Source organism: Hemicordylus capensis, chromosome 4, assembly GCF_027244095.1.
Source record: "Hemicordylus capensis ecotype Gifberg chromosome 4, rHemCap1.1.pri, whole genome shotgun sequence".
In the NCBI taxonomy this organism is placed as follows: Eukaryota; Metazoa; Chordata; class Lepidosauria; order Squamata; family Cordylidae; genus Hemicordylus; species Hemicordylus capensis.
Window position 1 is genome coordinate 163,021,462 of NC_069660.1, and position 17,666 is coordinate 163,039,127.

Genomic DNA, 17,666 nt, shown 5'->3' on the forward strand with positions numbered 1-17,666 from the left:
TCAAAGAAATTGGGCAGAGGGGTGATATTAAAATGATTTTTGAAGTTTACGTGTCTTTAAGCTTTCCCCCATAGGGGAAAAATTGGGATTTCAACCGCCTTAGTTATAACTCCCTGGGGAGGGCACCAGGGTAGCCCAGAGCAGGTCGTGGTGGGTGGTAGTTCTCAAAGGGTGCAAGGAAGCTACCACTCAGATTTCAAAAGAATTGGGCAAAGGGGTGATTTTTAAAGAATTTCTGAAGTTTGTGTGTCTTTAAGCTTTTTCCCCATAGAGAATAATGGGGATTTCAGCAGTCCCATAACTCCACTTGGGGGGCACCAGGGTGACCCAGAGCAAGTGGTGGTGTAGTTCACATAGGGTGCCAACCACCCACAAGCCCATGGGGCACTGGGTTTTGTTGTTTCTGAGGTGTTCTGAGAGTATATTATCTGGTAGCAAATCATTTTGCTTGTGCCCATGTATTTGTGGGTTTGGGGGTGGTTGGCATCCTATGTGCACTACACCACCACTCGCTCTGAGCCACTCACACCTCAATTCTGGCATAAACGCCACGTGGGCGTAAACATTGCAGGTGCCTTAAAATAACTTTTAAGAACATACACACCACGGTGTTGCCACCAGAAAATACGGTAAAATATTTTGTCTTGCTCCTGAGGGCAGGACTAGAATCAGTGGGTTGAAGCTATAAGGAAGCAGATTTAGACTAGACATTAGGAAAAAAATTCTAGCTATAAGCACTGTTTGATAGTGAAACAGTCTACTCTCCCTTGCGGGAGTTTTTCAGAGACTGGACAGTCATCTGTCAGGGATGCTGTAGTAGTTTCCTGCATTGAGCATGACATTAGAATAGTAGACTTCCTATGTCCCTTCTAACTCTAAAATTATATGATTCCTCATATAATAATATTGGGGATTATAGGTTTGATTTCTGGCTTAGATCTGAGGGTCTCCAAAGCCATTAAGAGAAGCTCTTTCACTACTTGAAGTCCTTCAATCTGGATTCTAGAACCTTGCATCAGCACTTAAACACAGAGTATGTTTGTGTGGTATGTTTCCCAGACTATGGGGAACACCTATATCGGGAAGTAGCTATATAGGAAGATGCTGAAAGACATCATCTCATACTGCGCGGGAGGAGGCAATGGTAATCCCCTCCTGTATTCTACCAAAAAAAACCCACAGGGCTCTGTGGACGCCAGGAGTCGAAATCAATTTGACGGCACACTTTACTTTACACTTTGTGTCTGTGTGTAGCAAAACAGACCTTAAAGGTTAATATATACTCATCTCTCTGATACTCGTCCTTTAGAAATTTTACACCACCTAAATTGCACGTTTTGTAATGCCAGTGTCATGCTTGAGTCTAAGCATTATTGTGACTGAAGCTTTGATTTCGTTACTCAAAGACCCCTTGAGGAAAACATAGCCTTCTACCGTTTTTTGCACATCATTCCTTCATATTATATGCAGCAACTTGATTCAGAATTATAAATTACCAGGTTTTATGGCATGTGTTTCTTACACTGTAATTGCTAGAACTGTAGCAATACCAGATGATCTGGATCGTGATCCATTGGATCATTAGAAGAAATGGGTTCCGCACCCGCGCAGAAACCTCTCAGCCCGATTACGTAGCTCCTTGTGCTCGCCCAACTGCCTGCTCATGCCTTGCTTCTCTTTATATGCCGCCGTTGGGCGTCTGTTAGTCAGTTTCGTGTAAACCGCCAGAGCACTTAGACCTCGGCAACAAAACTGTCGGAAACTCTTTCAGAAGTTAGGATTATAAGAATATGGTTATCCTCAGTCAAGAACTTCAAGAATCAGGTTGTTAGTCTTTGGAAATGAAAACAAAGGATTTTCAAAGTGGAAATGATTGTATGAGCAGCTGTTGGAGCTACAGTGTCAAAGAAACAATGATTTAGCATAACTATTGCATACTAAATCTGCGGTCCAGTTCTCATCTTGAGTTGGAGCCAAGGGAATGCAGAAGAACAGGAGCAGATTTGGTGAGGTTCTAAGAATTCATTTTTATACAGTTTCTTGGAGGAGAATAGAACTGGAGACGGCAGAGGCAATCACTATATTCTTATAAAAGAATCAAATTCTGATTCTTATTAATGAACTTGAAACTTGTCTTAACTAAGGAATATAAACATTATTTTGAAAAGATGAGTAAGCCAACCTCTTTAGATAGCATGGATTGCAATTGGTATACTTAATGAATGGTGGATTTCTAAGGTTAGTGTTTCTGTTTTAAACTAGCTTGATAAGCTTGGGGTTTGTTTTTTGTTTTTTAACATCCTTTCATAGAGATGCAAGATTTCTAAGGGGAGATAGAAACTCCTTGTTCAACGTGGCACAAATCCACATATGTGCAAATGGGGAACATGCGTTTGAGTGGTTCCTCTTCAGTTAGCAGTAGTGCAACTGCAAAGTCTTTCCATGAGCACCTCTGAGGATGCTCCCCATAGAAAGATGGAGGGGTCAAATGAAGGGACAAAAATGAAACAGCACACTTGGAAATGAAAAAAAACTGAGCACAAAATTCAAGACTAGCTATGCATTTACAAAAGTATGCATAGAGTTATCAGACACTGATCAGCATTTTGAATAAGCAAGACACGACTTAAGACTTATGCATAGAATTTTGATGGTCATTAAAAATAATTCAAAATCAGTGGAGGAGAACAAAGATATTTTAAATGTAGCTAGAACAGGAGGAGAGCCTCTAGAACATTACCTAGAGGGTTTTTGTTGTTTTTTTAAAGTAGATTAGAAGAGATGGGAGTGAGCCAGTCACAGAGGGAAGAGAGGTGACTTCCCAGCCCTCTGTAGGGCAGTACATCTGCCTGTCACAACCCAGCCACTCCCGTTTCTCTGGGCCATCTCCGGGTCCACTTGGTGGTCCTGGAGAGGCCTGTTCTGAGACTGGCCTCAACATCATCAGCAGTAGCAGCCAGAGGTGGAGCATTTTTGGAGCCAGTTTAGGTCACTTAATGGACAAATGTCTAATAATAATTATACTATCCAAAAATCCACAGGGGGAGCACCCAGAACTGAATTTCAATAGAAGAGTCAACTAAATGGAAAGTTGTCACTCTTTTATAAAGGGAGCTTTGGCCAAGATGCAAGGTTAAAAACCAGTTAGAGAGCTTAGCCAAAAAGGATGATTTAGCTAAAATAGCTTATCAGCTGTCTGAGAGAAATGTGTTTCATGTACGTATTGCACAGCAACTGCAAACAAATGCAGTTGACTGGAAAATGTGCACATGCATTGATGATCCTTTTATTTAGAGGATGTTTTTAATATTTTGGATTTTATTTTGAACACTGTAACAACTGTTGAAATTTTATTATGACCTTATTGGTTAAACGATAAACTTTTGATGATAAAGTATTAAAAGAACTTCAAGACACTGGTGTCTGGAAGTATTTATACTAAGGAAAACCTTTATAGCTTACAATTGATTCCACATATGACTTTTCAATCTATATATGAATACATTAAAGTTTTTTGGGGGGGGGTTGGGGGCCCTGGTATTCTGCATAAGATTGCTAAAATTCAGCTGGCCCCTCCAGTTATATTCAGGTCTCACTTCCGTGTTTAGGGAATAGACTTCATTTTGCACTGGGACAAAAACCAGAGTGATTATATGATTTACTGCGTCAAAATAAAGTTATGACTGAAAGAATTAATGAGGTAACTGACTGCTATTTTCAGCATATTATTACAGAAGGAATTAATTGGAATTGTATTACTTTGGGGGGGTGGATGGGCAGCATCTCTACCTTTTTAACAGAGTAGCACTCTGGCAGAAGCTCCTTTTTATTAGCAGTAGGGTTGTGCTTGCACAGGAGCTAGAGTTGTGCCTGCTCAATTTAGGCTGCTCCCCAGCTGTTTTTGGACTACAACTCTCATAATCCCCAGCCACAGTGACCAGTAGCCAGGGATTATGACCAATAGCCAGGGAATTGTAGGCCAATATCTGCAGGAGGGCCAAAGTTGACCAACCCTGCCCAAGAGGGTCCTCCTTCCATTGACTGAAGGCGCTTCCGCCAATGAAGAGCTGCTCCACTAAAGGTTCGGATGCTACCATTCTTTCTCTAATAAGGGTGCTTTCCCACCCTTCCACTGCTTATACACTCATACGAGCATCTGTTCAGGTAATGCAATGCCGTATTAGAGGCAACAGATTGATCATGCCTTGCATATCCAGCCCTTCTCCTGAGTGCAAGTAACTTACACTAAGCAGAAGACTAGAGCTGGATGCAAGCACAGAGGGAGGCCAGCGGCGGCCCGGATTCTGCCACCGCCGTGGCTCCCTAGCCCAACCCCTTGCATCACACCCCCGTGTCTGACATCTGATGCAGGCACGTGGTCCAGCTTCCAAATGGGGCCCCGTTAGGGAATTAAATTGGCCAGCACTGCATTTTTAGTGTGGCCGATAGAGGCAGGGAGAGCCGCTTCAGCCACACTGTATCCGTGCCACCCCATTTGGGAGCTAAATCAGCTTAATTTGTAGTAGTAATTGCTTATGAATACACCAAGTACTCTTCAGTATGTTAGCAAACCTTCTTGCTAGCATTTTCTACCTGTTTTGCTAGATCAATAGCCTAGAGGTTTTGTCCTTTGTTTTGTCGCACACATTGTAATGCACTCATTTGAAAGAAAAAATCTGTCGCTTGAACATTAATTTGACTGATACGGAGGGCTGGGCTACAAGGGGGAGGGGACTGATTGAGTGGAGGGCCGTTGGAGAGGAAGGAAGGGGATGTGATAGGTTGGTGTTTTCTTTTCTCATCCCCCTGATTTTTCTTTTTGTGTCCCCCCCGCCCTCTGTTTTGAGACTTCTTGTGTTTTACATTGTGTGATGATTTACCTCCTAATGTGAGTATGAATAATGGTTAAAAAATGGGGTGATATGGCATTATGTAGGAGTAGCTTTAAACAAAGAGGTATTGAATTGTTCCAGGATTGTACTGGAACAAGGGTATCTCTCCAAGAAGTCTAAGGTTAGACACTTGGCTAAGATGAGGCCCTTTTCTTTCCTTACACACCACCAGCCTTTTTCTTTTGATCTGCCAGTTCCATAACAAGCGTAACTACTGCCAGCTGAGCTGGCTGACCGTAATTAGTGTTAGTTGCACTCAGGCTCTTTTTAAGACTCTGAGAGGCCTGGGGGCAGAATGTTCTCTTTTGAGGCCCTCCTTCCTTCTCACTGCACTCTGTATCAATATATATATATTTTTCTCCATTGGAAAAGTAAAGTAGATACGCATATAATATTTTTTGAAACCATCTATATTGATATCAGAAGTAATGCAACAATGCTAAGATTTTATGTCTAGAAACTTGAAAGACAAAAACATTATTGGATTCACTTGCAAAATACAAGACTCCTGCTTCTAGGATCCTCCCCACCCCCCTTGTTTCATAAACTAATATAAACATCAAATACAAAACTAAATGTTTTATCATTTTCCCCCAGCTTTTCTTGGCAGCAAATTCAGATACGAGATCATCAAAATAAATTTTTCTTAGAAGATCCCATTCTATAGTGAGAATAGATAAATCTGTAGTGCAGCATTGTTGACTGTAATTTATTTCTCCTTCACTTTCCCAAATGTTACTATAATTTTCTGCCTCTAACATGACCATTTCAAGATGGAGAGTTATAGCAACGTTTTGGAAAAGCTTCACCAATTCCTTATGGTAAACTGTCTTCAAAATACTTTGTACAATTCTAGAGCCACCTGATCCATCTGTATTACCTAAGAAATGAATGAGATGTTTTTGTTCAAAAGAGAGAGAATTTGAAATGCTCCTGGATTAGCTTTCATGAAAGCTGCTTTCCAGAATACTCTGAATTTGGGAAACCTGGTATAGCTTTTCCAGGAAGCCAAATAAATCCACGACTTCGACATAAGCACAGGAGCACTTCTCCAATTCAATTTGAAGTTTATCTAAGATAATATTGTAAAGTTCCACTCGGAACTTGTCTCTTCTAGTTAGCTTGAAATCTCTTTTTCCATCTGGGAAATTGATTTGTGCCTTTGTGCTGTTTGTTTCATCAAAATTTGTGGTTTCCACTTGAGGACTCGTTTTCTTTGTCTCTTCATTTTTTTTCAAAGTTGTTACACGTCATTAACAAATCTGATGAGAAAAAAGAGATCCCCCCCCCCTGCCCTAGGCACAACATCAAGGTCTGGTTTTTTTGTAGCATGTTGTTGACACAGCCAAATCTTTGAAAGACCTTATGAGTAATTTTAAATGTCTTCCAACTTTATCCCTGGAGTTTGCTTTTAACTTAACCACCTTCTCTTTGGAATCATTCATAATCTTTATCAAGGTTTCTAAAATTGTTATAACAGAGAACTGCAAGATGATCTTGTTTGTGGCAGGTTTTTGAAGATGATCTTCACAGTTGGCTTGCAAATGTGGCTAGGTGAGGTTGTCATCTCAGGCAGTGGATCAGGAACAGATCAGTTGCCCCCACCAACCTGCTGCACCTGACTCAGACCTGCTATCCCAAAACTTACCCACCACCAGCAGCAGAGATTCTCTTGGTCAGCACTCTACTGCCCTTTCTCCCCAAAATGCTTTCTTGCATTCCTCTCCCCATCCTCTGGCTTCTCAAAAGCAGGAGCCAAGGAGGAAGGGAAAGTAGTATTTCTCCAGGTAAGGAGGACAGTGGTGGTGACAGTGGAGGACAGCATCAATTTGTCATCAGCCTCATCCAGCCCATTATTGCCTGTAGGCAGGCATTTAGGGAATGAATGCCATTTCCTGATGATAATGATGATGATGAGGAGGAGGAGGAGGAAGAGAAATAGATTTGGGTGTCATCAGCATACTGATAACACCCAGCACCAAATCTCTTGATGACCTCACTCAGCGGTTTCATGTAAATATTAAAAAGCATTGGTGACAGAATGGAGCCCTGAGGGACTCCATATAATAGCTCCCATTTTAAAGAGGAACTGTCACCAAGCTCCACCATCTGGAATCTGCTTGAGAGATAGGAGCGGAACCACTGCAAAGCAGTGCCCTCTATCCCCAACTACTCCAGGCCATCCAGAAGGATACCATGGTCGATGGTATCCAACGCCGCCAAGAGATCCAATAGGACCCACAGACTTACACTCCCTCTACCAATTCCCCGGTAAAGGTCATCCATCAGGCCAACCAAGGCAGACTCAACCCCATAGCCTGCTCTAAATCCAGTTTGAAATGGGTCCCGATAATCAGTTTCCTCCAAAACAGCCTGGAGCTGGTTAGCCACCACTCTCTCAATCACCTTGCCCAACCATGGGAGATTGGAGACCAGCCTATAACTATCTATCACTGAGGGATCTAGGGAAGGCTTCTTAAGAAGTGGTCTAATCATTGTCTCCTTCAAACAAGGAGGCATCCTACCCTCCCTCAGCAATGAGTTCATGATATTAACTAAGCCATCCCCAACAATCTCCCTGCTAGATAGAAGTAGCCAAGTTGGGTACGGATCCAGAGAACAAGTGGTAGGCTGCACTGTCCCAAGCAGCTTGTCCACGTCATCAGGCATCACAGATTGAAACTGATCCAATCTAATACTACAAGAGGGATTGCTGGACACTGCAGAAACAGTGAAGTCCAAGTTGGCCCGAATACAGGAGATTTTGTCCGCAAAGAACCCATTAAAAGCATCGCTACTAGGGAGCAGTTTCCTGCATCACCTCAGACAACCTTGGAGTTGAGAAAGAAGTTGACTTCCATTGGGCTCGACAGAGTTTGTTTCCTAGTCATGTAATTCTGGTCATGTTTTTGGCTGTCGTCGTTAGCAGGACAGCACTGCTTTTTTGGTGCTCAGTCTTATGAAGAGCTTGCTCTGCATCTTTTTTTCTTTGATGATCAGAAACCACCATCAGGTCTTCATGCTGAATTTCTTAATTCACCATTTTTATCCATTAGTTCTTCCTGTGTGCAATATGGAAGAGCGAATGTCTGCCGTAACACTTTTTTGGTGTGATTTGGAAATCTGGATATCGTGCCTCCTACTATGTGATTGGATAACACCAAAGACAAGTGCTATTAGTACGCTGCATATGCTTGGCCAACTCTGACAACATGGAGAGCAAGATCTCAATCCATCATGTCTGTAATGGCACATAGATGTGTCAATTATGTGCATGTGTCCAATACTGGATGTATATACAATCAACTATACGTATGTCAGTGCTGTGTGAACATAATATGAAACATAGAGACTAGCAGGTTTAAGGACAGGGCCTGTAGGTGTAGATTGCTTCACCATTGTACATTGATTTTACTAGTTTGCTAAACTTGTACATAGGGCTTTTGCCACTTCTGAATCTGCCTCTTGGTCATTTGGGGCTTTACTTCACATGGAAGCTTTGACCATCCATGGATTTGGTGAAGCATGTCGGTGGTTCTATGCACTGGAGGCCTGGAGTTGAGAAAGAAGTTGACTTCCGTTGGACTCGACAGTTTATTTCCTAGTCATGTAATTCTGGTCATGATTTTGGCTGATGTCTTAGCCAGTTTTGGAATCTTGAATACATGTGACATTTTATTTACAAAGTGTTCAGGTACTATTGTGCATTTTTGAAACATTTTCCTCTTGACTAGTTCTCACAAGCAAATTACAAAGCTCAGCTGTCATTCTGGAGAGATCCTAGATCATGTTAGCAGCCTGGGCTAATCTAAGAGGTTTTAAGTATTGGCCTTTCATTTATAAAGAAATTTGCTCTGACAAGGCTGGCAGACCAATAGGAAAAAGAAATATTTGTGCTCAAGAGAAGTGCATATGTAGAGACCACAAGCATAACTGATGGCTGGAAATGATTTCAGACTAAAAAAACAAATCATTAAGAGTGCATGGGGGTAAAATACACAGTTCCTATTTTAAAGGGTCTCAAAACGAGCTAGCAACTGAGGTTAGCGTTACACAGTAATTAGCTAAGCTGTTCACTACTTTAACTCCATGTCTCCCAGTCACTGTGGCTAAAGAATCTAGGAGAAATCAGTGTCTCTGAACCTGTGTTACTTGTCAGAATGTACTACTGACAAGTAGCAAGAATCTTCTGAGTCTTAATCTCTTCAACACACCATCTAACAGATGCTGGTAAATAACTGTCTTTGAGATTTGTTTGATTTTCACAGAGGTGCAACTGCTGTTCAGAACAGCAGGAATTCGTATTATATCCAAGATATGTGAAGTAACCGAGGAGACTTTGGCAGCTATATAAAGATTAATGTGTTTAGAAGGTGGTGATTGGTGGATATTAAAATGGAATTAGATTGCTAGCTTGTTAACAAGTGTGGTGCAGAAAAGGTGCTATAGTTTTAAAACTGTAGGATATGGTACTCTTTAGTAAGCCTGCGTGTTAAGGAAGAAATCCATCAAATGGTAGTTCAGTGCTATACAGGGAAGGGGTAGTCTTGCTAGAGTATGTGTATGCACGTGTACGTAAACCCCTGTTGTAACTGTTAAACAGATGCATGGATGTCCCTGTGCTGAAATGATACCTGTGCTGAAATGCTGAAATGATTCATCATTGTGCTGAAATGATTCATCATTGTATGTAAATTTATTACAGGAGGTTCAATTGATTACTTGTGTTAAAACATTTATATATTTGGTCAATTGCAAATGTTAATTGATTTGAAAGGATTTATTGAATTGTAACTTCGCTATAAATCTAAGTAGTACAGTGGCGTAACTAGGGAGAACGGCGCCCAGGGCAAGCACTGAAATTGCGCCCCCCCCCCCCCGCCACACACCCCACCACCTCCCCAACATACATCTGACTGACACACATGTTTCAGAAAACTTTTATTTTAAAAATTTAAAAAATTACAAAAATTACCAATATCATACATGTGGTCAAGCTCCTATCTACCACTTCAGATTTATTTTTTAAAACTATCCAAATTGTGGGGCTATCATTAATTTGTTTGGATAGCTCAGGTTAAAATGCTGGAAAACGACAAATTTCAGTATGCTGGGGCTCATGAAATCCCCAAATATTATGTGGAGTTGTACTTGGAAAAACTAAAAGAAGTGCCTGTCTAATTCTCTGCTATGCATTGTAGCATCACGATTACATAAGTTTTAAAAATAAATGGAGAATTTGGCTTTTCCCAGATACTCTGAAAATAATTAAAGGATATGCAGAGTAAACTGTGTCACTGCTTGGAATATATTCTAGTATTTCAGAAAGACAGTAAAAATGAGAGAAAGAGCAAGAAACTCCCAGTGGGCCTTAATACTAAGGATTTCACATTGATTCAAAGACAAACTGACCATTAATAGCCATATTATTAAGACATCACATTTAACTCACTTATCAGAAGAAGCAAAGAAAGAGCAAATGGATACAATCTTAGCTCATAAACTTCAGCTCAGTATTCACAAGCCCTTATTCTCTGTATATAGTGCCAATCTGAATATGTGTACAGTGACATATTATATTAATTTTTTTTTAAAAAAAAATTACCTGTAGCCCCTTCAGGGGACATCTTAAAGGCTGTGGGGGGGTCTGCAAAGTTTCCCCCTCCTCCCACTGGCCTCTAGAGCCTCACAGGCACCATTTGAGCATGTGCGGTGGTCATTTTTTAAAATATTTTTTTTTTAAAAATGGCCGCTGAAAACAAAATGGCCACTGTGCATGCTCAAATGGCCTCTGCGAGGCGTGGCATGCCCTAGGGCCTCACAGAGGCCATTTGAGAATGCCCAGTGGCCATTTTGTTTTTGGTGGCCATTTTTAAAAATTATTTAATTTTAAGAAATTGCGCCCCCCCCTTCAAGTGGCGCCTGGGGCACGTGCCCCCCCTGCCCCCCCTATAGATACGCCCCTGAAGTAGTAGTAGATGACAAGATACTCCTTGAGATTCTGGAGTGAATGCGTTCTTGTGTTTTTAGGAAAAAAGTTGTAGGCAATCTCAAGCCACACACCTTTTCACGGTGCAGAGAATAGCTGGCAAGTCTCCACTGGCCTGTAGTATGGGATATGGATTGTTCCTGTTTTCTTATTCCTGAAGGATTCCCTGCATTGGGAAGAAAAAAGAGCATCGAAGATTCTAGCAATATTGCAAATCTCAGTTGATCATCATGGTGGCCTGAGGATTAGCTGTTCTATTTGTACCAGCTGAAAAGAGATCAGTAAATGTCTGTTGTTCCTCCTAGAACATATGATGAGAGAGAGCTGATGTTAGTTTTGCAGTGTGTTTGCTGCTTCCCCGTGGCTTGTTCCCCCAGTGCACAGGAAATGTCAAAAGTTGCACACCAGTGCCTCAGCTCCAGTGAGCCACTGACAACACTAGCCTGGGAACTACCCATGCATCTGAAACTTCACAAGGTATCCTTGCAGTATGGGAATTAGCCATAAAGGAGCAGCAACCACTGCACAAAAGTGACATGTAACTTAAGCCAGATTCATAAACTGCCCAGTGATCTGATGTTTTAATATCAGTTTCCTCTTTTATATTGTTGCTTGTCTCAAATTGTCCTTACAGCTCTCTGGCACTAATGCATACTTAAACCATTTGGAAATGACCAAAAGTTCTCAAGCTTTAAACTCCAAGACTCTGCACCTAATTACTTACATGTTTATTGAACTAAAAGGGTTGATTTGATCAGAGCATAATTGAAACCATGATTCCCCTCCCTTACCTAATTCCAAATATGTTCAGGAGTAGTTTTGAATAAGTTGAAGGAAATTGACAATGGCTGTAAGCAGTTGTTAATATCAGAAATAAGGAGGAAGTGCCACCTAGTGGCTCAGTGAGAAGTTGCCTTTCCAGAGAAGCAGTCTGCCCTTGTCCACTTGTACCTGGGAGACAAAATGCATGAGACAAAAGCTCTTCCAACAGAGGGATCCATTCATCCCTAGCCTCTCCATTTAAAAGGATCTTTGGTAGCAGGGCTGGGCCTGAGAAAGACCCGCCTAGACCACGAAGAGCTGCTCCTGGCTAGAGGGCACAATACTGGGCAGAATGAATCAGTGGTCTGACTTGGGATAGGGCAGCTTCATATGTTCAAATCAATCTCTGCTTAGTCATCCTAAAGTAACATGTTACTTTATGTTACTTAATGCTGCATGGATAAGAAATGTCTATAGCCAGTGATGATGACTATGCATAGGTCTACCTAGATGTGCCATCAAAACTATACACCAGGTCTTCCATCCATGTGCACTTCTTCATGGCAATAGGATACAACCCCATGCCTGGCTTTGTTTCTAACAGTTGCCACAGCAACTTCTATGAATGGGAGTTACATTCATGCAGGGGTTCTTGCACGAGCACAACTCTCCTTCCACAAACAGAAATTTGCCGCCATAAAGTGCCTCTGCAGCAATGGTTAGGAATACAACCCATTGCTAGTTATTACTCTGGAAGGGATTTGGAGGGAAAGCAGTAGGTTTCTTACCATACATGTGTGTTCCTGAACTGAGGGTGAGAGCAGGGAGTTTCATTCAGGTATAGGATGTCAAGGCAGATGTTATAATGACTACAAAATAGACTGAGAATGACAACAGTGTATCAGGAACCTGCACTATGTTTTTGCATTTCTCTTTTTTCTCTACAAGTCAGTCCTTCGTCCCTGCTTGCTCCTGTTCCTAATCTACCCAAATGATCAGTGGGTTTGAGCACCTTCCCTTCACAAAAAGTTAAATTGTTTTGGACTTTTTAGTTTATAATAAAAGATTAAGAGAGAGGGTTGAAGTTTGCTAAATATGTTTAAAATGATGCATGGCGAGGAGAAAATGCATAGAGACTGTTCGAGAGAAGCTTTTCTCACTATCACATAACAGCAGAACTTGGAGTCATCCAATTAAATTCATGGGCAGCAATTCAAGACAGAGCAAAAAAAAAAACTTGTTCACGTAACACATCAGTTTGTAGTATTCACTGCTACAAGATGGTCACTACTTAGATGGCTTTAAAATGGGGTTAGACCAGGCCTTCTCAACTTCAGCCCTCCTGCAGATGTTGGCCTACAGCTCCCATAATCCCTGGCTACTGGCCACTGTGTCTGGGGATTATGGGAGTTTTAGTCCAAAAAGCCACCTAATGGCACAGCAGGGAATGACTTTACTAGCAAGCTAGAGATTGCCAGTTTGAATCCCCACTGGTATGTTTCCCAGACTATGGGAAACACTAGTATTGGGCAGCAGCGATATAGGAAGATGCTGAAAGGCATCCTCTCATACTGCGCAGGAGATGGCCATGGTAAACCCCTCCTGTATTCTACCAAAGACAACCACAGGGCTCTGTGGTCACCAAGAGTCGACACCGACTCAACGGCACACTTTACCTTTAGTCCAAAAACAGCTTGGGTGCAGGGGCTAAGTTGAGCAGGCCTGGGTTAAATTAATGCATCGAGGATACATCTGTCAGTGGCTATATGAAGGCTCTATGGAACTTTCAGCCTCAAAGCAAATATGCCTTTGAATTGTATCAGTTGTTGGGCAGCAAAAACAAGAGAGGGCTATTGCCTTCAAGTTTTGCTGTGGGCATTCTGCTGGAGGCATCTGGTTGGCTACTCTGGAAAGCAAGATATTAGACTAGATGGACCCTTGGTGTGATCCAGCAGAGCTGCTCTTATCTTCTCAAGTACTATGCATACTTCAGTTGTTAAGGAATGTGTTGTTATATAAAGTTTAAAGACTCCATACTCCCCCTTTCATCCCCTTGTTCTGCTCCAGATAAGTTCTTGGCTGTATTCTTATTCCCATTCCTGCTCTCCTCTGTACATCTTCCAGTGTCTGGAAGTGTCTTCCTAACTTTGAGAAGCCAATTTTCTCTGTTCATTTAAATAATTTCTCAAATATACAATTTCTGCAGAGGCTTTTATAGTTCTCTATAGATTTACCTGTTCCGTTGGCAGAGGAGCATAAAGCATAACAATATTTCACTTGGACTGCCAGCTGCACATTGCAGGTAGAAACTGTATGCAAATAACAAACCTTGGGACCGTTCATCAAATAATACCTTCCTGAAGAATCCTTGTTGGATGCACTAGACAGATTCTATCACGAATGGCTTTATTTTTTAGGCATCAGCATATGTTCTAAATATTTGGCTTTGACTTTGTTTTTCAGTTTTGTTAAGAATTCCACATAACAGTTTCTCTCAAACTGTGAAGGATTCAGTTCTCAGTGAGCTGGGTTGTCGACCTATTGTGCACGGACAGTTATAATTCTGCTGCTCTTGCCTTCAGGTTGTTAAGCCTTGTCAGATTTGTTCATGGTAGTGTCCAAGAGCTTGGAGAGACCAACCTCAGCTGAAGATCATCTCATATTTATTCCAGATCTTCATGAGGATAAACTTGGCTGAGAAGTGATACTTACACAAAAGCAGATGTCCAAGATATGTTATGCAAGACATATGAATATAATGTCATCAATGATGGGATGAGTTTAGCCCATGCAGCAAAGATTCTTTGATACAATATGTTTGAAGAATATTCCAAGTCACCTTAAAAACATAATACTATGCAAATTTGCTTTTGTATAGACTCCATTGACCTCAGAGGGACTTTCCTGCTCCATGAGTCTGCAAATGATTTCCATATTCCTGTCACCTGTAACGTGTACTTAGAAGTGCAATATTTTGGCCCTTCCAGTGCTAAGCTTTTTCACTGTATACTTGCTCTCACGCTCTCATTCTTGCTTCCTCTTTTTATTCAACCCCTTGACTTTTCTTCTGTCTGTTACTTATAGGCTGTTCCTATGAACAAGTAGCCAGCAAAGTACCTGCTCACGAGAGCAGTCTACTTACATGAACGGTTAGTATTTGAACTACCCTCATGTGACATTGAAGCTCCTCTTTTGTGACCTGGAAGAATCGCATCTTGCCATGTTTCAGCTGATGAAGGGATGAGCTTCCATAATTCGGTGCTCACACTAGTCACATCAGTAGACTGTTTGCGTGAGCAGTCATGTGCAGAAGTGGTAGCTGATTTGATTGTTAGAACCAGCTCTTAAGCTGGGCAGAAGCATCAGGACCAACCATGGGGATGGTATTTAATAACTTCAAAAAATATTTTTGCATTCTAAAAAAGAGAGACCACCTTCACTGGGTGTGGTCTAATGTCTACATTACAAATATCAATGTAACAATGTGTTCTTTTCTATGCAGTGTTGCAATGGATGGATTTGGACAGCCCATCGGTATCCCAAACCGCCCCACCACTGCTTATGGATTTCGCTCAGACGAACCTTACTACTACAGTTTAGGAGCTCGATAAAGCTACCTGCTTTATTAGACTACTAACTTCCTGTATCCTCGAGAAATTGTAGCTGAATTAAGACTTTTTTTCTTAGTAATGCATGATGCTACTGTTTACAGGTCTGCGTGGTACATTTCCTTTTGTTCTGTGTTGTTTCAGAGATATTAGTCATTCAGTGACTTTTCACTCCACACTTCTTTTTTTGGTACAGTTTTTGCCAAATGTTGGTAGTGTTAAATAGAAAATCAACCCTGTTATTTAGATTAAGCAGCTAACTTAATTTCTATTAAAAGCAGATTCTGCATTTCATGGTACTGAAGGCTCAAGCTCCATGAGTTTAACTGAACTTGCTACATTGTTTATGAGCAATAATTTAATCCACTTGTGAAAATGTAACTGGTTATCTCTTTTTAATGGCCTTGAAAAAAACCTGAATAATATTCTTAGATCCAGAGCCAGGCCTCCCCTTCCTTTGAGACTTTTCTCAAACAAAACACACACTTATTGCACGTGTTGGAGGTGATGATATGTTGTATTGATGTCATTACATAGTTGTTATACAGATGTCCATATGCATTGATGACTTTAACTGTGGTTAATAAATCCTTCAAACGGTGTGATACTGTTTGAAAATTACAGTACATGAGAAACCATAGTACTGTCTTGTGTTGTCAGAAATAAACAAGGAGGCAAACGTGCAAAAAGTACTATGAAACAAATTGTCACGAAAGGTCATGCATGTGGATGCCCAGTTCATTTGGGGACCAAATGTGGATCCAATTACTCTTCCTTGGAAACAATTACTTATAATATCTTTATGCGCAAGCTGCATTCCCTGAGCTGTTTTCTATAGCTGAAGTGCTGTGGCTCCCACATCGATGCTACTTCAGGACAGACTTGTTTCATAGCCTCTTTTCAAGGTTTGCTTCTCTGTTTTGGTTTCACGCTCAGATTTGTTCCCAACCCCACCCTCTGAGGGTTCTGGCTGTATTGTTTTTTGGAGTGTTTTTCTTCTTCTTCCAAGATCTGCATGGGCTTGCTGTGTGATGTATCAGTAGTGTCACTTAATATTGGGCTTGTTTCCAAAGACGCTAGGGCTGAACCAGCCTACCTTTCCCCCCCCCCCCATAGTACTGCACAATATAGTACATGTAGACCACATAGCAAATTACCGGCCCAGCACAAAGGTTGCAAATGTCACACAGCTGTTAAGCAGTGCTGGGGAGTAGTCTGCTGTAATGGGGCATGTCAGCACCAACAATGTTGGAAAATGTAGTTGGGAGGCCCTGGAAGCCAGATTTAGGCTGCTAGGCAACATATTGAAGTCCAGGACCCCAGGATAGGGTAGTGGTGTGCACGGAACCACACAGCGCGGTCTGGCACTGAGGGGGGGTGTCTGCCTTTAAGGGCGGGGGGGTGGAACTTACCCCTCCCGCCGCTCTTCCCCCTCCGGCGCTGTGTTTTAAATTGAAGTTTTTGGGGCAGCAGCGTTCCTCCCTGCCGCCCCTGCCCCCATCATTGCCCGGAAGAAGCAGTAATACAAGTACACATGTGCGCATCGCGGCGCGACGCACACATGCGTGCTTGTATTACTACTTCTTCCAGGCAACGACAGGGGCAGGGGCGGCAGGGAGGAACGCTGCCGCCCCGAAAACTTCAATTTAAAACACAGCGCCGGAGGAGGAAGAGCGGCGGGAGGGGTAAGTTCTACACCCCCCGCCCTTAAAGGTAGACCTCCCCCTCAGTGCTGGACCGCCACACTGGTCCGTTTCCGAACCGGTTCGGAGGCCTCCAACATGGCCTCCAAACCGGTTCGTGCACATCCCTAGGGTAGGGTTCTCTGAAGTGCTACCTGTTCCACATGCAGGGCCAGAAAGACAAGTGGAGCTGAGGGGTCTCTGTGTGGATGAGACAGTGGTGCCGGGAGGAGGGGTTTAGATTTGTTAGGCACTGGGATACATTTGGGGGAAAGCAAAGCCTATACAGAAGGGACAGGCTCTACTCGTAAGATGGAACCAGACTGCCGGTGCTTAAAATAAAGGATGCAGCGCAGCTTTTTAAATGATGCCTGGGGGATTGCTGACAGGAACTGGGTGGTATCTGGTTGTTTGGCAAGCAAAATCCCCTAACGGTGCAAGGTTGAGACCTCTCAGCTCCGCCTGTCCTGCTTATTCTTATAGATGCTGTGTGACATCTGCAACCTTTGCGCTGGGCCAACAATTTGCTATGCGGTCTACATGTGGGTCGCAAAACCATCTCTATGCCCCTAACGATGGAATCAACCACTACTAAGAAACCCCCACTCCCCAGAGGAGTATCCTCTGTGCAGGAGGAAATGGGTTCATCACCCAATGGAGTCCTTCTAGGGGACCATTCCCCTCTTCCTCAGACTGCTGTCCTCCTTCTCTGAGACCTTCATTCTCCAAGAAG

The 17,666-nt window shown here is 42.3% G+C and overlaps 1 protein-coding gene across 2 annotated transcripts in view; it reads left to right on the forward strand.

Moving 5' to 3' along the window:
* KIFAP3 (kinesin associated protein 3) overlaps nt 1-15,886 on the forward strand; it is a 155,750-nt gene extending 139,864 nt beyond the window's left edge. The window contains exons 20-21 of one of the 2 annotated variants that reach the window (XR_008306215.1): nt 14,728-14,792; nt 15,146-15,886. Coding sequence is in view for 1 of the 2 variants with exons in the window: in XM_053246268.1 (XP_053102243.1) it covers nt 15,146-15,254 (109 nt within the window). In the remaining variant the exon portion in view is untranslated. The remainder of the gene's footprint in view (nt 1-14,727; nt 14,793-15,145) is intronic. The other variant, XM_053246268.1, reaches the window with a different exon arrangement.
* Nucleotides 15,887-17,666: the final 1,780 nt, after the last annotated feature.